Source organism: Brachyistius frenatus, unplaced genomic scaffold (assembly GCF_029030835.1).
Source record: "Brachyistius frenatus isolate BFR_SWC_R1_liver_20210118 unplaced genomic scaffold, ASM2903083v1 Contig_130, whole genome shotgun sequence".
NCBI classification, from domain to species: Eukaryota; Metazoa; Chordata; class Actinopteri; family Embiotocidae; genus Brachyistius; species Brachyistius frenatus.
In genome coordinates, this window is record NW_027210729.1 from 116,527 (window position 1) to 136,952 (window position 20,426).

The 20,426-nt window shown below is 41.2% G+C and overlaps 2 protein-coding genes across 3 annotated transcripts in view; one reads left to right on the forward strand and one right to left on the reverse strand.

The window, feature by feature from the left end:
- The window catches only part of LOC138630201 (inactive serine protease 35-like), an 82,935-nt gene that overhangs the window by 53,045 nt on the left and 9,464 nt on the right, over positions 1 to 20,426 (reverse strand). The window contains exons 2-3 of the mRNA XM_069714370.1: positions 19,715 to 19,824; positions 8,676 to 8,815 (exon numbers count right to left, since the gene is read on the reverse strand). The gene's annotated coding sequence lies outside the window, so the exon portion shown is untranslated. The remainder of the gene's footprint in view (positions 1 to 8,675; positions 8,816 to 19,714; positions 19,825 to 20,426) is intronic.
- On the forward strand, positions 9,134 to 16,803 carry LOC138630220 (very long chain fatty acid elongase 4-like). Of its 2 annotated transcripts, none has more exons than XM_069714400.1 (7): positions 9,134 to 9,437; positions 11,087 to 11,181; positions 11,736 to 11,923; positions 12,837 to 12,917; positions 13,928 to 14,099; positions 14,229 to 14,356; positions 15,411 to 16,803. In XM_069714400.1, the coding sequence occupies exons 2-7, from the start codon at positions 11,115 to 11,117 to the stop codon at positions 15,690 to 15,692; spliced, it is 918 nt and encodes a 305-aa protein (XP_069570501.1). In that variant the 5' UTR covers positions 9,134 to 9,437; positions 11,087 to 11,114; the 3' UTR covers positions 15,693 to 16,803. The 2 variants fall into 2 exon arrangements, with proteins under 2 accessions (XP_069570501.1, XP_069570503.1); XM_069714402.1 differs by having other exon boundaries at positions 11,090 to 11,181.

The window sequence follows — 20,426 nt, forward strand, 5'->3', positions numbered from 1 at the left end:
TCGAAATATTTGACAGAAAATGTCTGTCAAAAACCAGGGTCGTGGCATTTGAAAGACAGGGAAGGATGTTGAAAATTAGTGGGAATTTAGGATAAAAGAATCTTGGCTTCACCTATTTTCATTTTGTTTGTCTGTCTGCTGGAGCATTTTAATTGACAGCATCGTGCAGTGCATCTTTTGTGTGATTTCCTCTCACAGAAACGGTACATTAATTTGTCGCCAAATGACCGTGAAACCGTATTTATGAAAAGCGGTATAGCACATACATACTGGTTAACAAACAAATTTGCCATTTGTGACAAATATACGTAATGGAGGCAGGATATTTTACAATCTATTGTGCACGCTGACATCGATGGACTGATACGGTAAACTTCATTGGTATTTTACTCATTCAAATAACGTTAAAAAACACATAAATAGAACAGTTTCTAACCCTCGCAACACTGTCTGCATTGTGTTCTGTAAAAATATTAGTGCATAATTGGCTAACATATATGCCAATAGCGATATATCTGATAGACCAATATCGCCTGTTCGTTATTACCAGTCGAGCTTTAGTTAGTATTTACAATTTAGCCAGAAAATTCACATTTTAACATATTTAAGTATTAAATTAAACAAGCAATTGATAAATAATCACCCCTTGGGGTAAAACATGGTTATAAATGAAAACATTATTATGCCAACGGTTTTGTTGGAAACTATCTGGTTTTTAATGCACTAATTGTGCATCCCGTACTTTATAATTTTGATACATGTAAAACATCTTTATCCAACAACAGCACTAGCTTTGACGTGGTATTTGAAAGTCTCTTAATTAAATTTGAAACTTTTATTCCACTACTTCCCTTTTTGTTTATTTCTTTACCCACCGAGTGTGACCGAAAAGGTTTGCTGGAACAAAAATCAGACAGGACAGCTCAAGCAAAGTCCGAGCTTGTATTGCCTGTCCATTAACCGTGTCCCCATTATGGGGTTATTGGCAAAGCTGGTCCTGAACCAGCTGTAAATATAATTAGTGACCACACTGTGCTGGAAGTGCCTCGTGTTGACTCCTGCTTTCCAGTCCACAGTTTGCGGGCCCTCTCTGCTGGCCTCATTTCTTTCTAACACTAAAACCACTCCAATAACTCTTGTTTTGTGTGGCATTACTTGTTTTTTATGGATTATACATTACACCATCCACCGTGCACGATGACACATTTTGCTCGACGCAGTCAAAATACGACTGCGCTCGGTGCCAGTGAGGAAAAATCCTGAGAATCGGAGAATTTCCTGTAGTGATGCCCAGTCAGTGAACAACGTGAAACTGCTTCCAGCTAGCTTCAGTCTAAGCCGGAAAATATTTTCCCTCAAAATATTATCCTGCTCTTTCAGACAGACAACAGTACTGTTCACATCATGGAGGCACATTCACGAAGTGTGACTATGTAAGCGCACATAAAGAGGAGCTTGTAACTGTGTTTTACATAATATAAAGACACTGTTTCTATAAAGCAGATAGTTCAATAAAAAGGGGATTTTTATGAGTGGAGTTTGGTGTTAGAGGTTATTGAGGTTCATTCACTGCTGTATTTGTGGTTAAATGTGCTGTGATCTAAGCATGGTGACATCATTACAGTGTTACAGAGAACATATTAGAGGTTGATAATGATGCACCGTACAGAAACAGACGGGAAAAACAAATCATTAACTTTTATTTCAGTAAAAATCCATCTTCATAACGTTAACTGGATTTTCCAGCAGTTCTTTTACCAAAGATTTTTCAAGCCCACTTTTCATTAAGTGCATGAAACAACAGGGTTTTTTTTTTTGGATCACTGCATAGGTTATGGTATGTATGTCGCTCCTTATTAGCAGAGGCTGCACCATATTGCCAAGACTCAGATTTCAACCAGGGAGAAGGAGGGCGCAAGCCAAGCAGCCCAGCACAGTCCGGCCCCCACCCCAAGATTTCCCTCTGTATTATGTCTGCGGTTTCTCACTCAGCTGTGACTGACAGGCTGTACTACAGATAATGAAAACATAGCAGACGATATCGTCTGTTTTTACAGCGCTATCTGCAGTAATGATCTTACAAACTGTTAAAGATCACTTTCGTTACGGAGTATCTGTTTGAACTATTTGACTTCCAAGTGCGCTGTATTTTCACAAAGATAACGACTGACTGGTGAACAAATACGCGCACGCACGCACGCACGCACGCACGCACGCACGCACGCACGCTAGTTTCCGAGAAGTCAGTACAGTCAGTACCTTGGTAATCTGTCCATTTTCAACATTGCACATTTAATCTCAGGATGATCGACTGTATGTTTTTGTGCATATGTCTTTCTGCACGATCATTTTTAAACTTGTAGCTTTTAACATAACCTTTATGCTCTCTTCAAAATCCAAAAGATAATGTGTTTGCCTTAACTTCTCTGTGATTTGTAGGAAGATGAACATTGAAGCAGCCAGTTTTTCTTCTGCACTGTTCTTAGATTACACTACTGGAGGTAATTACAATCATCGCCATTTGAGATGATACGGTTGGTTGGCCTGCCCTGAAGGAGATATGTAATAATTACTGGTATCTTTTAATTTATAAAGCCCTTATCCGAAAGTCTTATTATATCAAATCTTTGCTTCTCTAGAAATGTGGCTCATATTTAAGTCACTGCAATGACGGTGATATAGTGATATGAGTGGAATTATTCGCAATGACACAAAGAAAGTAAAGGGCTTATACCCTTATTAATTATTGTGTCTGTTGTCATGTCTGCTACATGCTCAGCCAACCCACGCAGATGGTGAAATGAAATGCATGTGTGTGTGAGTGTGAGTGTGTACAGTGGTGTGAAAAAGTGTTTGCCCACTTCCTGATTTCCAATTTTTTTTTGCATGTTTGTCACACTTAGATGTTTCAGATCTTCAAACAAATTTAAATATTAGTCAAAGATAACACAAGTAAACACAAAATGCAGTTTTTAAATGAAGGTTTTTATTATTAAGGGAGAAAAAAAAATCCAAACCCACATGACCCTGTGTGAAAAAGTGTTTGCCCCCTCCTGTTAAAACATAACTGTGGTTTATCACACCTGAGTGCAATTTCTCTATCCACACCCAGGCCTGATTACTGCCACACCTGTTCTCAATCAAGAAATCACTTAAATAGGACCTGCCTGACAAAGTGAAGTAGACCAGAAGATCCTCAAAAGCTAGACATCATGCAGAGATCCAAAGAAATTCAGGAACAAACAAGAAAGAAAGTAATTGAGATCTATCAGTCTGGAAAAGGTTATAAAGCCATTTGTAAAGCTTTGGGACTCCAGCGAACCACAGTGAGAATCATTATCCACAAATGGAGAAAACATGGAACAGTGGTGAACCTTCCCAGGAGTGGCCGGCCGACCAAAATTACCCCAAGACCGCAGCGACGACTCATCCGAGAGGTCACAAAAGACCCCACGACAACATCCAAAGAACTGCAGGCCTCACTTGCCTCAGTTAAGGTCAGTGTTCATGACTCCACCATAAGAAAGAGACGGGGCAAAAATGGCTGCATGGCAGAGTTCCAAGACAAAAACCACCGCTGAGCAAAAAGAACATTAAGGCTCGTCTCATTTTTACTAGAAAACATCTTGATGATTCCCAAGACTTTTGGGAAAATACTCTGTGGACTGACGAGACAAAAGTTGAACTTTTTGGAAGGTGTGTGTCCCGTTACATCTGGCGTAAAAGTAACACCGCATTTCAGAAAAAGAACATCACACCAACAGTAAAATATGGTGGTGGTAGTGTGATGGTCTGGGGCTGTTTTGCTGCTTCAGGACCTGGAAGACTTGCTGTGATAAATGGAACCATGAATTCTACCGTCTACCAAAAAATCCTGAAGGAGAATGTCCGGCCATCTGTTCGTGGCCTCAAGCTGAAGCCAACTTGGGTTCTGCAGCAGGACAATGATCCAAAACACACCAGCAAGTCCACCTCTGAATGGCTGAAGAAAAACAAAATGAAGACTTTGGAGTGGCCTAGTCAAAGTCCTGACCTGAATCCTATTGAGATGCTGCGGCATGACCTTAAAAAGGAGGTTCGTGCTGGAAAACCCTCCAATGTGGCTGAATTACAACTCTGCAAAGATGAGTTGGCCAACATTCCTCCACAGCGCTGTAAAAGACTCATTGCAAGTTATCGCAAACGCTTGATTGCAGTTGTTGCTGCTAAGGGTGGCCCAACCAGTTATTAGGTTTAGGGGGCAAACACTTTTTCACACAGGGCCATGTGGGTTTGGATTTTTTTTTCTCCCTTAATAATAAAAACTTTCATTTAAAAACTGCATTTTGTGTTTACTTGTGTTATCTTTGACTAATATTTCAATTTGTTTGATGATCTGAATCATTTACGTGCGACAAACATGCAAAAAAATAAGAAATCAGGAAGGGGGTAAGTACTTTTTCACACCACTGTTCATGTGAACCGAGTTACTTATGGCTTACTTATCAGTAAACCATACTTATGAGGATATATCTGCACTGCGAGGACATTTAGCCTGATCATCTTTAGAACATTAAAGGTTAGAGTAAGGGGCTAGTGAATGGAAGTGAGTAAGTGCCCTCACAAAGATAGATAGACCTGTGTGTGTGTGTGTGTGTGTGTGTGTGTGTGTGTGTGTGTGTGTGTGTGTGTGTGTGTGTGTGTGTGTGTGTGTGTGTGTGTGTACACACTCAAAACTGAGTGGATGGTCATGTGATGTTAGAGTGAATGTGAAGGAAAGCAGAAGAGAAACTGTCTTTGAAAGATGATGATGAATGGAAATAGTTAAGGGTTTAAAGAAAGGAAGCACAGCACAGTGAAAGAGTGACTACAGAGAAGAAGGCATTTTTCTTTGGGAAGAAAGAGAGAAAGAAAGTATAACAGTGAGATTGGTTCTCCATCATCAGTCCTGTGTTGTCCTTTCTGCATGTGGGCCCTGGGCACTTCTGGCCACACACTGCAACAGGGGAAGAGTTCCCCTTTCACAGAGGCCATATGAGGACAAGACCGAGTGTGTGCGCACATTTAGAGTACGTATGTAAGTGTTCAGTTCAATCCCTGTTTTTATGGGACGCAGTAAAAAATAACAACAGTTATCCCCCAAATGGCACAATCTGTGACCTAATGCCACATCTAGTGAGCCACTATAGACAGAGAAGGATCAGCTCCTGAATGAAGCCAGTTAAAATCTCAGCCCCGCTGCATATGCCTTTCAAATTAAAACCATATGAAAAGACTTTAAGGGAACCGACCTGATCCAGATTACACAGGAACAGTGAAAGAAAACGACTCGGGGCAATTAGATGCAATTGGAGAGACTGGAGTTATGGCAGGACGACTAATTAGAGGAATATGAGTTGGGCTGTTTATGGGAAACTGTTGCATTTTGCCGCATAAAAGAATGATATAATCAACTGTGTTTAACTTGAAACAAAAATACTAGCCTATGAAGAGTGCAATGATTTAGCCCTGCTTTAGGATACGTGTGCATTGTGCAGAGATTTGCCAATTATCGCACACCAACAGTATGTATGAATGCACACAGTGAAACCATTGAGAAAAGTACGTATGTATACTCCAAGTGCCAAATCTCCCAAAGGACTGTAATTTCCGGGCCGCACGTGCTGCACGACTCCAACATGCATCTTGACTGCGTTACAGTCTCGTCTCACACACCCTCGCAACTCACCCAGCTCTCCGCCTGCGCTGACGACTGTGATGCAGGTGATGACAGTAATGTGTACATGTATCTATAATATGTGTCCTCCGGCAATGTGTTGTTTTTTTTTCTGCACGATTTTGACGTCCTACCGATTTAAGAACAGGAGCCCCGTGTGAAACAAATGATCACCCTTACTGCGAGAGTGTTTTGGAAAAGCAATATTTCCCAAAAGACTTTCGAGCCACGCACCACTCCAGAGTTATGTGGAAAATGGTTTGTCCTAGGTTGCTGGCTGTGAATGTGCCCTACAGAAGGAAATTTCTCTTCCAGAGAGTTTAGTGATTTGTGCAAAGAGTGTTCCAGCATGAATCAAAGACTAATATTTCTCTGATGGATGACTTTGGGAGGGCTAAAAGAAACCACAGCTATGCTCTGGTATTCGTTGGGTTGGAAACTGCGAAATGTTTACCTTTTTGAAAATGGCACTGCCAGATGTTGCATGAAATATGAAGACCATAAAGTGTGATAAAACAGCGCGGGATTCACAGATGGTAACTTTGTGAGCTGTGAAAGTAGAATATACAGCAGGCCATGGCTGAAGTGAGGTGACAGACAGAGCAAACACGAGAAGATTGAAAAAAAAAAAAAAAAAAAAAATTAAGCTCGCAAAAGAAAGTGGTAAGAGTAAAAACAGGAAGTTCAGTCAACACATGATATTTAACCTCTACTATGTAATCACTTGAGCACACACAGAACAACACACTCAGATATAAGCAGTAAAAGAAGCATTTCAAAGCTTTGTTTTGACCAGAACAAGTGTTGAAAGCGTGATTATTAAAACTCATGATATGATACAGCAAATATACCTCCTACTGAAAATAATGACGCCTCATCCAGCCCCGATTCATCTTTACAAGTATTAAATGGAATTATAGTGTAATAATATTGATGGGAATTCTTTAATCGCACTTCCCTGTTAAAGAATCAGTCAGCTTTATGATTTTTTTTTGTGCTTCAACAATATGTTAAAAATATATCTGAATACGAGTAGATATTTTGTTTTCCCCTCATTTCCCCCTAAAATCTTCTATGTGTCCGACATGATTCCCGATCAGGTCCCCGACGGGATATTTTATGTTCTTACTATTTTATTATATTTTATTTTAGTATTTGTACTGATTTTAGCCGAGTGTATTAAAATGTTCTCTACCTTCCATTTACGTGGATCACAACTAGCACATTCATTTTATATTATATTTTATGTGGCAAATCCTCAATTTACTCCAAGTTTTTAAAAGCCACACAGCTGAACAATCACATCTCAGTTAGACTCAGTTTCCAGATGGGAATGTCACGCGAGCCACACCACTTTACACAGAAACGTCCGACTGTACTTTGGCCAAAAGTTGCTCGCGCTATTCAGAGCAGAGCTAATATTAAGTGTATTTATTCAGACCGACACCTGCAGCCAAATCAGGCTTCCAGGTCGCTCTGATGTGGCTGCTGAGCTACAGACCAGCAGTCATTCCATTTGGGATTACAGTACAAGCGACGTGCCTCCTTCACATTCTGCGATTGCCACATTATGAATAAACCAAACCAAATGAATGTGTGCGCACGAGTGTGTTCGCAAGGGAGGTTCGACCCACAGTGAGCAGTCAGGAAGGTTGAATCTGACAAAAACTGCTGGTGTAAATCTTCTATGTTGTATCACCCTCACAAACTCACACATTCACATGAAGCAAGCTGCAACTTCCTCCTCAAGGGGTGCCTGACTAGTTATTGTCAGACCAGTTTCTGTGCATGTCAACCTGCACTACCTGAAGGATGAGAATACCAGCAGTAGTTTACGGAAGCTGCACGTGTGACTGTCAACACGTACATTCAAATACAATAATAGGTAAAGTAGGTAAACACTCGTGCGACCTGCAGGCGATGAATACAAAGGCTTCAGTTGCCAAGTAAATGGCAAATATTGAAATGTCTAGCTGCAGGTCTAAACAAGGACTACGGACTGTGAGAAGAAGAGTAGGAGGTCCAGACAACAATAAATCAATTTCCTCTCATTTCTTGAAACACAAGAGTTAAAAACTCGGTCAGCAACTTAATAAAGTGGACCGTTCTGCTTTGAATCACAAAAAGGCGTCCTACAATCGCACACTGGTGAGGCCTTCATGTGGCTGTGCTCTGTGAATTTGTCCCCCAGCGGTCAGACTGCCGAGACTGAGCTCTGTGACGTTCTGAGGCGTCTGAGGAAAAACATTCAGTGCAAATGACCTGAAATGTGGCACGATGGCACTTGGGTTCTCCAACATGACAATATGCCCGCTCGTAGCGCGTTGAAAACGCACAAGCATGCAACAGCAGTAGTCCCAGAACGTGTTGAGTCACCTGCGTACGGTAGCTTTTGTTTGCTAAGACATCCAACACAACAGCAGCGAGTGGAATTATTACTGTGGTTTCCACACCTTGTATTCTCTATTCAACATTGTTTTCTTCATTGATCCCATGTGACTTAGCGCTACACAAGTGTACGTACAAACACACACCCATATTCACACACATAACACACTGGTTTCCTTCACTGTTTGGGTCACTACCAGCTCTTTGGTCTGTGGACCATGGTAGCACAGTCCAGCTGGAACTGTTACCTTTCCTCATGGAAAAGCAAAATAACAGTGCAAATCCATAAATGACACTGGAAAAGGGCACAGAAATGGAGGCTTTCTCAACGAACCGAAGGCTCTTAAAACACAGCAGTCTGGAGCCTGTCAGCCAAAAAGACCTTGGATGAATGGCACTTATCGGTCAAATACCACTTTTCAAATGACATCTAAATTTCACTGAAACATTTGCTAATTCACTTGTGGTGGACAGTGTTTATGGCAAATGACCTCATAAACTTGTGGCATGTTGCATTGAATGACCAGCATTGTGCTTTTGGCATGATGTTTTGGCAGACTAAAGCAGGAAGGAAACTTCAGTGTTGACTTACTGTAGGCGAACATGTCAGCCTTCCTTCGGAGAACCCTCTCCTGGTTGCAGTGGAGGAGGAGAGCTGGCGTGATGAAGGCGGCAGGTGAAATGAAGATCCCACGATGACCAGACAGCGCCATCCAGTGGAGCAACTCGGGGCTGCAAGAGAGCGAGTGCACACGCACAGTTTGTTTTTAGGGCGTGGAGGCTCATGCTTAGGACGTGTATCCATACACAAAATAATACATTATTGAGATTGCATGAGGTATTATTTTTTATTTATTTTTTATTGTTATTGAGTGTGTTGGTTAATTCGTCATATGGTTAAACAAACAGATGGTAACAGGAAAAAAAAAAAAAAAAAAAAGTCGGCCACAAATTGAGCAGTTAGCAGATGACGTCCGCGCGCATACGCACGCACGAGACACGAGAGTCGATTCCCGCATGCGCAGAGCTATCTGGCTTCTCAGTGTCCAGGAGATTGCAAGAAGGATGATGCGGCTGAGCGGCCACCGGCACGGACCGAATGCATAATTGGCCTATGTTAGTCCTATCTTTTCACTTGCCTTGTTTAGTTTCTTGCCAAATTTGCTGTTTAATGTCGAACTGTAAGCGGAGCGGTGAAGAAACTGATTGGCAGTAACGGCAGAAGAAGCAGAAGAAGCAGAAGAAGAAGAAGAAGAAGAGGAGGAGGAGGAGGAGGAGGAGCGCAGCAGTAACTGAAAGGAGTAGGGCATCAAATTGCACCGGATGTCATTATACGCTTATAAATATCGAGGACGTAAGTAACGGCATCCCTTTTTTTTTTTAATCGTTATGTGTAGTTGAAGTGTCATTGTTATTTGGTTTTGAACATATTAATCGCCTTTTTCGGCATCAATTTAAAAAAGAAAGAAAAAAAAAACCCCGCAGAGTTTTGTACGATATTTGCTGAGTTAAATCATTGTTAGTCTCGCTCTTTTGTCCACGAGGAATTCGCTATTTTTTTTTACGTGCGTCGACTGAGACACTTTTTCACGGCATTTTTGTATCGTTAATCTTATTCTGGTCTTTATCCGCTCTCGGCACCTGTCCGTCGCCACCTGTTAAGCCCGGGGAAAACGCACTTTTGAATTAACCCGCATATAAAACGAATGTAAATTATGTCATTGGCCCGTGGGTGAGCTGGACCTCTTTTAAATACACCGGGCGTACACGAGTCATTTTCACCCGTATGTTATTATTGAAAAAAAAAAAATCATAATAACGGTGCTATACTTTCAGTGTGCGGGATTTTATACTGAATTTTCTTTATGAACAGATTTTTATTTTTATTTTTTTTATTTTTTTGAAGGGACGTCAAAGTACCACATTGCAGGGCTGATAACCATCGAACCGGCTTGTGGGTCGCTGGGCTCGCATTTGTACTTAGGCCTCCATCTAAGCTCGTTGATCAATTGAATTTAAGCCTCTTGAGCGGTCCGAGCGAAACCTGCTGACACATGCGCCCCAGCCTTTGTGTTCGCGCACACACCCGGTTAACCATCTCGTTCCCCTCCGCGACCAAACTAAACCCTGGCCGGGTGTGTTATTATACGAAGTCCTGCAACCATTGTCTATTCTGCAGATTATTTAGTCCTCGGCAGCTAAGCACTCAGCACTTTCCTGCCAGTGAGGACAGTCGTTTTACTAAGGTATTCATTATTTAAAGGACGGCTGATCTGACGCATCGGATTAATTATATATTGATATCGAGGCACCTGCTCTCAGATCTCAGCTAGATAAGAACTATTCTGTAGCCTAATGCTGCTTAATTAGAGTCAAGGAAATTCACATCTCTCTGGATGTACTACATAACAAAGTATAGCCTCTATCTATCTATCTATCTATCTATCTATCTATCTATCTATCTATCTATCTATCTATCTATCTATCTATCTATCTATCTATCTATCTATCTATCTCCTACAATGACATAAATATGGTTGTGACTGTCCAGCAATCATAAGAATCAATGGGAAGTGTATTAGCCTCTTGTGGAGGTTATGTTACCTTCTTACCTAAGTGCTGCTGGAGCATAAACAAATGCAAATCATAACCCTAGAGGGTCTCACTCAGGGGCTGTTTCAAACATATATATATGTTTTAAACATATATATATGTTAGGAACTTTGTTTAATGGGGTGCTCAAAAGAGTTAAGTTTGAGTTCGTCCAGTCCAGAAATCACTGGCCTGATGAACACAGTACTATGCACAGTACATGCAGTACGGAGTCTGTGCAAGGATTGCAAGCCTCAAGATACAAGAGTGTTTGTCGAGAGTGGCACAAACTAAGGGCAGCGCGTAGCTCCTCGTGCTACCCGTTACTCTGATAAGCTATGCATGGCCTGTAATTTAATTTGGGTGTCTCTCACTGACGTCGACATTCTACCTCTGCTCCTCTCTCCACAGCAGTATAATCAAGACCAAAGGCAGAGCCATGGAGGTTGTAACACATCTTGTCAATGACACTGTAGAGTTTTACAAATGGAGCCTTACTATAGCAGGTAAGCAGGCGTCGCTTGTTTCTAAAACCAGAGTATTCACACACAGACTGGTGGCAAAATCGCATTTCTCAACAGCTGCTAAAAAAAATCACAGCACTCCTGTGATTATTGAAAAATGTCTGAAACCGATTGATGTTCATTGTTTTCATTGCCATGCAAACTGTAGTAATTTATGGATTTTAGTCAAGTGCACTATTTTGACTTGATCATCTTTCCAACAACAACAACAACAACAAAAAAGTGTATTTTCATATGTTATAAATTACATGAGGGCATAACTATGTAACCAAGATTGGCAAGTCAAAGTTGAACTAGGAAGCAATCGCTGATCACCTCCAAATACAAACTCGTGGACCGTGTGGTGAAATCTTCTCCACTGTCCCTGTATCCCATCGTAAGGGTGATAATTAAATCGTATCACACCAAATGGCCAATTACGTTGGTGGATCAACCAGTGTGTGAACTTTCACAACAATTTTTCGAATGCTCTTTCCCATCTGACGTCACCATATGCCACATTCTTCCAGCATTAACATGAACCCTTTTTCTCCCAGACAAGAGGGTGGAGAACTGGCCGATGATGTCCTCTCCCTATCCCACACTGGCCATCAGCTGCCTGTACTTGATCTTCTTGTGGGCGGGGCCTAGATACATGCAGGACCGCCAGCCCTACATACTCAGGAAGACCCTCATAGTCTACAACTTCAGCATGGTGGTACTCAACTTTTACATCGCCAAAGAGGTCAGTGTTGCCGGTATACAGATAAACATAAACGCAACATGCATGACAAGTCACAGGTGATTTTTTTTTTTTTTTTTTTTTTTTTTTTTTTATGCTAAAAAGCAGGTACTTTAATAAGATATTAATCTGTTCTGTTATTACCTGTGTTGGCCACTTTTGAAATGATAATCCCTCCTTATTTGTATACAGTTAAAATGTTACTCTACTGCACATATTTTAGAGCTCATTCAAGAAATGTGAAGCATTACTAGTTAGTTTTGGTTCTGACTTCATAGATTGTTGGTCTTATAAAATGAAAATACAGGTCTTACAACAAATTTGATTTTCTTCCCTACATAGAGCAACTCTTTCAGATTTGGCATCCCTGCCACAATCTATTGAAACAACAACGTCTGCTCCACATGTCAGAAGAAGCTATATTTAATCCTGGCCACTTGAAAGCAGCTGCTGGTTTTTATGGCCGTCTCTTCGATTTGATGTCACGCATCATGCACATTTTGCATGTTGCTGGTTGCTATGAAGCTCTCACGGTGCACATCTGACATTGAATGTCACCAGTTATACTAATCACCGTCATAGAGCTGCTGCTTAATATAAACCTATGACACTTAAGTGGTTAAACACCACGTTTAGTGTATTAGTCTTGTTTTCTTTTTATCTCTTATCTCAAATAGAAGGATACACATTAACAGAGGAGATTTTTTGTCCGATTATTACATTACATAATTTGTTTAGTCCTGTTTTGTTTTTGCTTTTTTACCCTGCTTGTGTTAAAAAAAATTTTAATTAAAAAGGGCGAAGCAACAAGAGTCAATTGTGTTCACTGCGGTAGTTGCTGCTGTATCCAAATCGTAAATATCAAAACTTTCCTCTGAGCTTTCTTCTGACTTTGTGATTCGCGTCCTCTCATCAGCTCCTACTAGCCTCTAGAGCGGCGGGCTACAGCTACCTCTGTCAGCCTGTCAAGTACTCCAATGATGTCAATGAAGTCAGGGTAAGCTCCCTCCCACACACACACACACACACACACACACACACACACACACACACACACACACACACACACACACACACACACACACACACACACACACACACACACACACACACACACACACACCACCAAACCAATCTATGCACAACCAGAGCCCAAATGAACACACCTGTCTACAGTGGGTCCTTCCCACCAGGTGGAGCAAGTGGGTGTGGCCCTCCATTTAGAGAGGCAGCCACACTTGATCTCTCACCACCTAAAACTCCACCCTCATCTCTACCTTCTGGTCATTTTGGCCTTGCTCTTTCATGATGGCTTTACTAAGGGATAAGAGATGCCACAGTGTCGTGGCTTAGAGAGGAACCTTGTGTGCTACTGTATGTGCATTAGTATCAGGCCGAGGGGAATGCAGCAAAGTTAAAGAGGGCTTTGTGACATGTTGCGCTGGTTGCAGTTCAACATGTTTGGTGGCCCAAATCTCATCTCACTCTGAACTGAGTTTCCACCGTGTAATCAATAAGTCATCATCCCTCTCTGATTGAAAACATCTCCAGCGTAGAGTACAAAAGGAAATGAGGATTTGCTTCATTTATTTGTTTACTGGAATCAATACAAATGCAGTTCAAATCCATCGCTACAGATATATGAAAATACACACCGTATATTGTACCGGTTCTCTGACTACACGATGCTCCACCAAATATCGATTTACTTAATTTACATAGTCCAGCGGCTCAGTGTACGATGATCTTCATGGAGTCATGAAGCCAGCGGTCTGCAGTGGAGTAATTATGAGAAATATTTCACTTTGCAGGGCTTGAATCAGACAAAGGTGAAAAGAGACCTTAATAGACTTCACTAACCTGCAGGTGTATCTAATGTTTGCACATGGTATTCACGGACTTATTCTGTCCCAGGTCAAAACTGCTTTTGTACACTGAGGTGTTAATGTCTGAGATCCACCTCCATTGAGCTGCAATAATCCCCTCGACCCCGCTTGATGTCTTCAGATAGCCTCTGCTCTTTGGTGGTACTACATATCCAAAGGAGTGGAATTCTTGGACACCGTCTTTTTCATCCTGAGGAAGAAATTCAACCAAGTCAGCTTCCTCCACGTCTACCATCACTGCACCATGTTCATCCTGTGGTGGATCGGCATCAAATGGGTCCCAGGTGGACAATGTGAGTACAAAGATCTCCATCATTGATCCTCTCACCTTTAAATGGAGAACTAGTACTCCGTTATATTTGAGCTGTTAAGAAAGAACACAACTGCTCAAACGTCCGATACATATTTAACCCTCTCCGCAGCATTTTTTGGTGCAACTATCAACTCCTCCATCCATGTCCTCATGTACGGTTACTATGGCCTGGCAGCCTTGGGACCTCAGATGCAGAAGTACCTCTGGTGGAAGAAATACCTCACTATTATTCAGATGGTAGGTATTCTTTTTTTTTTTTTTAGGCATTGCACAACATGTAGAAAATGATTAAATTCCAGCCAATAATGACGTCAGATAATATGGAGATAGTTGCAAACTAGGGACTCTTTAAAATATGGTGATTTTTTTTTGCTCTCTCTCTCTCTCTCTCCTGCCCCTCACACACAGAGAGCATATCGAGTGTGACCGCTACCACTTTCACAGTCATTAGAGCTTGTTATTCTAACAGCGAACTGTTTCAAACTTGCCATAAACAATCACTAAATGTCTGTAATAATTATTCATATATCTTAAAATGAGTTGAATTCTTGTTGCTCCTCCTCCTTCCTGCCGGTTGCGAGTCTCTTTATATCGGAGAGGAGGTGAGAAGAAGACACAAAGCCAATTTAGAAAGTGTACTTTTCTAAACAGTAAATAAGCATTAATTAGACACAGAGTATATAAAGTTACTATAATGGTTTTTTTTGCAGTCTGTACATTGTCAGTTAGGTGTTCAGGTATTAGTTTATGTATATTTAGAAATAAACTCTTTCAAATTAAAATAGCAATTTTTTTTTTACAATGAATTAATTTATTCTTCATTGTAGAGATGGTCAAGACGCCCTAAATATTGGTGTTGCAGAAAACTGCATATTTTTTGCACTTGAAAGATTAATATTATTACTTATCATATAAGTACAAATGATGAATAAATTCTATATCGGTGCACCTCTAATTATTTAACGGATACATTTTTGTGTTTTCTGTGAAGATAAATTCGATCCTTGACGAGGTACTCGTGCGAAGGCGTTAGACTTCTGACTGATGTTCTGTCTGTTTCAATGACAGTTCTGCTGTAAAAGGCTTCTCTTTTATTTTTCATGTACAGAACTTTTTGAGGAGTATGGTCACACAAACAAAATAGTTTTGTGTGTGAAGGAAAACCGCTTTAATCCATACACGGTCACGTGACTGCGTGGTTGTTTAATGTTTTACATTCTGCAGAGTTGTTGGATTTTCAGTCTTTTTTGCTCGTCATCTTATGAAGTGCACATCTTGCGTGTCCCAACAGATCCAGTTCCACGTAACCATCGGCCACGCCGGCCACTCCCTCTACACTGGCTGTCCGTTCCCCTGTTGGATGCAGTGGGCCCTGATTGGCTACGCTGTCACCTTCATCATCCTCTTCGCCAACTTCTACTACCACGCTTACCGAGGCAAACCGTCCTCTTCACACAAAGGAGGCAAGCCCGTCGCCAACGGCACTTCCGCGGTAACTAACGGTCATAGCAAAGCGGAGGAGGTGGAGGATAACGGAAAGAGGCAAAAGAAAGGAAGAGCGAAACGGGAGTAACGAAGGAAGAGGGGGTTGCCTGGCAACAAACAGAAAGAGGACAGTTGTTCTGAGGGGCCAGAGAAGGAGGGAGGGGAGGGAGGGAAGGAACAAACAGAGAGTTCAAACCAGACAAACATCCCTGCAGATGATATAGATGGATGTGATTTGGGACCAACTTGAGAAGGTGACTGGGTAGCAATGTGTATTTGTTGGTGTGTCTGTGTTGGGTGCTGGGTTTGGGAGAAAGTGAGGAGTGTTGGTTGTCTCCATTACAGTTTTGTTGTTGTTTTTTTTATCAAGAAAAGCAAAATGCTGACCATGTAGGCTCCGTGCTCTTCTATCCAACAGGAATTTGGACCGTAATAGGACCAAAATATTAAAAGGACCTGCAACCTGCTCAGTATCCACTTATCAACCAAAATTCACCTCCAACTTTTGTACTCTGAATTCCAGTATTGTTTTAACTGAAAGCTTAAGTAGTCTTTAACGTGCTCATTTATTTTCTAGTGCTCTAAAAGAGTTTTAATAAATTGAACTATTACCAACAAAAGAACTTTTTGGTTTGATGGAAAATTTCTGTTTACAAATATTTAGTTGAGTTGAACCTGGTCAGCAAACAAAATAACGTCACAATACAAAATTCTCACATTTGCCATCGAGTGTATTCAACTCGTCTGCAGTCACCAGCACTGCTCTCTCAAACTGACATAACTGTGCTGCATTTACAGAATGACATGCTATTTTCTTCATGTTTATTGTGAATTAAAAACCGGGTTGAAATCACTTTGGGGATGAAACGGTAGTTATTTTTCTTTTCTTTTTTTTTTCTTTTTTTTTTTTTTAGAATTTATGCAAATTTGTGATTATCTTTGTTATTATTCATATTTTTGTGGGTCCTCTTGATTTATTTCTTTTTGCTGTGTGATGTAGCTATGATGGAAGAGAAAGAGATGGAAGTTCAGCTCTATATTGTCTCACTGCCACGTAGGACTGAAGGGAAACTCCTCCTGAAAAGAGCTTTTTTTTTTAAGGAAAACAAATGGTAATTTCATTGTCTCATTAAAACAAAAGCAACACAGCTTCCTGGCTGCACATAAAACTGAAATAAAGACAATGTCAGCACCCCATAGATTCTGTTTGTGTCGCTTTGTTTTCGTTTTGGTGTGAGTGGGGTCACGTATTTGCAAAAATCAAACATGACTTAACTACTTTGCTACCACAGAAATGTTGTATTTAACATATAGAGGCGAGATATAACCTGTTAGGAACTTAAACTAAGATCAAAGCCTCCCATCCCCCATGCTCCCATTTTCTCCTTTGCTTCCTTCCTCTCCCGTTTCTTCCATCCAAGGATTTCCAGGATGGAAAGAACGCATGTGTGTGTGTGTGTGTGTGTGTGTGTGTGTGTGTGTGTGTGTGTGTGTGTGTGTGTGTGTGTGTGTGTGTGTGTGTGTGTGTGTGTGTGTGTGTGTGTGTGAGAGAGGTATGCTGTGTCTTTGGCCTGTCCAAACAGATCTGCCCTAATCTTTGGGTGTAAATTGGCTTTAGCTTCAAAAGAGCTTATTTCCACGTCACTCCATAAGTTAACCAGGAAAGCAGGTCACTGGAAGAGAAGCCTCCACTAATCTGCCATCAGGTCGCCAAAGTAACTCCCAAACTGTATGGATTAGTTAAGATTTGGCTGTGGGATAGTGTTGATTTATAGTGTGACTCGCACTGTACATGTGTTTCCATGTGATAAAGACCTACTGTACCTTTTAACAAGAAAACTAAAAAAAAGTGCCACTGGTGCTATGAGTTCAATGTTCTGTTTCCTGTCTGGACTCTTAACTATGCCTCTTGTCCACTTTTTTTTTTTTTTTCCCCCATACACTTGCCACCTGTTTAGTATATTATATATCATTAGCCTACTGTAGAACAAACACAACAGCCCAGTGCTCTTTCACTCCACTGTGGATTCGCTAAGAGCATCTATTCAATTATTTATCCACTATCCTCTATTATGTGTTACCACTAGTCTGAAGCCACAGAATCCTGTCTTTTTTCAGGTTTTTTTTTCTTCTCCTTTTTCATATCTTCCTCAGTTCCTCAACTCACACACCTCCACCCTTCTCAACATGCACTACCTCAGACTCCTCCTTCTGATCCTTGTGCACCACCACCTGTCTATTTCCACCCATGCCAACGGGATGGAGGTGCACAGATACCTAAAGGAGTAGATGTGACTGATAGACTGGATGAGATGAGCATTCGTCCTCCTCAGGGACACAGAGGGATCTTAGCCAGGAAATAAGAGGATTGCAGAAGGGCCCAGGCTTTTCTATCAAAGGCATTTAGCCCAGGTCACTATAACCTGCATCCCTGCTGCTGCAGGAATGTACAAAAACATGTATGCACATTCTTGTATTGGACCCTGGGTGCAGATTTGTGAGCTGGATTTATGAAAAAAATTGCACTTTGAAGTAGATCTTTAAATAAATATGCAACACCCTCAAGAGGAAAAAAAAAATGCATAAAAGAAACTGGTGCTTCCTAAATATATCCTTCTTTCCTCAGCTAATGTGGCATAGACTTCTACTGGTCTGTGGTTTTAGGCGCTGGCTCAGTCGACAGGACCGAGGGGGCCAGTGTGCCGGTGGAGGGTGAAGGGTCAGTTTGCAGGGATTAAATCCTTGCAAACCTGACCCATCCCTCATCTCATCTCATTAGCAATTATATGACTAAGGAGCTCATTCTAACCTAACAGAGTGGAAACAGTCAGCCTTTCACTGGCTGTCCGTCTGTAGGGCAGCTTAGCGTTTGTGCTGAAGGGGTTTGGTGCTTCAAGAGCTCCCTCTGCTGGACCAGAATTATATTTCTGGATAAGATGCACACCAGTTGAGGGGCCACACACCAAAAACCTTTATAAACTCGATCGACTATCTATCCTCAGGACGGCAACAAAAATGGTGATATTACAGTAGAAGCATGTTAGCCAGTGTCAAGTGGGCAAAACTGGCAACCCTCAGAGGCCCCGGAGGCTCCATGCAAGTTTGCCATGTGACAAAAAAGTCCCATTTAAAGCCTACATTATGTAAGTTTATCTTGTGCTAAGTGTCAGTGCTGGAAAGTAATCCAAGTACTGAATTGAGTTTAAGTTTTAGGTTGGACTTTACTTTTGTATGCAACGTTTTATTTTTTTATTTTTTTTTATGGTACTCTGTACTTGTACACCCTTCATATTTAGCTACTTCTCAGGTTTTACATACAAATCTTCAGTTTACAAAACATGATGCTTGCTAAAGATTACGCTACCCAACAGCTTCAAGTATTTAAAAGTACCTCCTCTTTACATTTATTATAATCTTAAAGTACTGTTTGTCTATTGATATATCAATATTAGTAATAACGTATGTTAAATCACAAGTTGAAGAGACCTAACTACTCCTGACATCCTTACATCTATGCCACATCCTGGGTGTGTCAATTTAATGGGCACTCCCAGGAAACTACATCACACCCCCTCCCCCTCCCCCCTGGCCTGCAGAGCCTCTTTCCCTCCAAACACACAACACAGAGGCTCTGTAAGTGAAAATGGAACTTTAATTCCACCCGTTATATCATTTTATCTGTTTAATATTCCGTGTGTGTTTAATGTCTGCTAAATGTCTTTATTATGACTTTAGACCTCCGTGTTTGTTACCTTAAAGAGGATGGGAAAACCAAGTTTGTGGATGCATTAACTATGTAAATTAAACATTGTTAATCTTATTTACTTACTGATTCAACGATTTGTTAATGCTGACATTTGATTTGAAATTTTATGTATTTATTTTGTCTTTGTTTTGGAAACTTTCATGTTTAGAAAAAAAAAGCATCCAACCATCTCTCCTTTGTTAATCCTGAACCACCAAAATGAACTGTTGGAATGGCTTTGGGATCCAGTGTTTAAATGTGCACACAGCAGCAGATGTTCAGTGAACCAACAACACCATCTTCACTAAAGTTATTTCAATATACATATAAAATAACATTTCTCCATAATACATATGTTTACTTACACTTTTGACTTTTTACATCAAAGGGGTACCACAGTTCACTGATGCCCTGGGATCCCCTGGAAGGTTAATCCGGCCCTGCCGGTGCAGGAACGGTGACAAGTCAGATGCAACTGGAAAAAAGTCAAGAAATAAATATGAAGCTTTTTCTGATATTTTAAATTTGTATAATTACATTTGAAACATTCGTAATCCTTCTTTGGCAGTACCTAATAACACTAACAAAACGAATTTGAATTCGAGAGAGGGGGGGGGGCACAGTGGGGGGTATACTATGTGTGGAGTTGGCTGTTTGGCTTCCTGTTTTGACGCACGTCCTGACGTCACCATGGCCCGTGCCCCTGCAGTGCCCGGTGGCACCCTGTGTCAGCGTCTCCTCGCGGGGCTCTGCGGCAGGGATTCACCCACCGCGCGAAAGTACAGAGGAATGGATGGCAATCCGTTTGTTTTAACTTGTTTATAAATGTGTTGGGCAGTGGCTGTCGGTGCAGTCTGCTACTGCCCATGTTTGTTGGTAAAAAAAAAAAAAAAAAAAGAAGCTTTCAGTAAAGTTAGGCCGTGGGTCCGGATGAGAGGAGCGCTGGCAGCAGCTGGAGAAAAGCGGCATCTAGTGGCGCGTTCACGGGAAGCATCTTCCTGCAAGTTGAAACTTTTATCGTGTGTTTGAATGTTACGACATATAATCTTTGTAATTAAGTAGCTTTTGGGCCGTCTG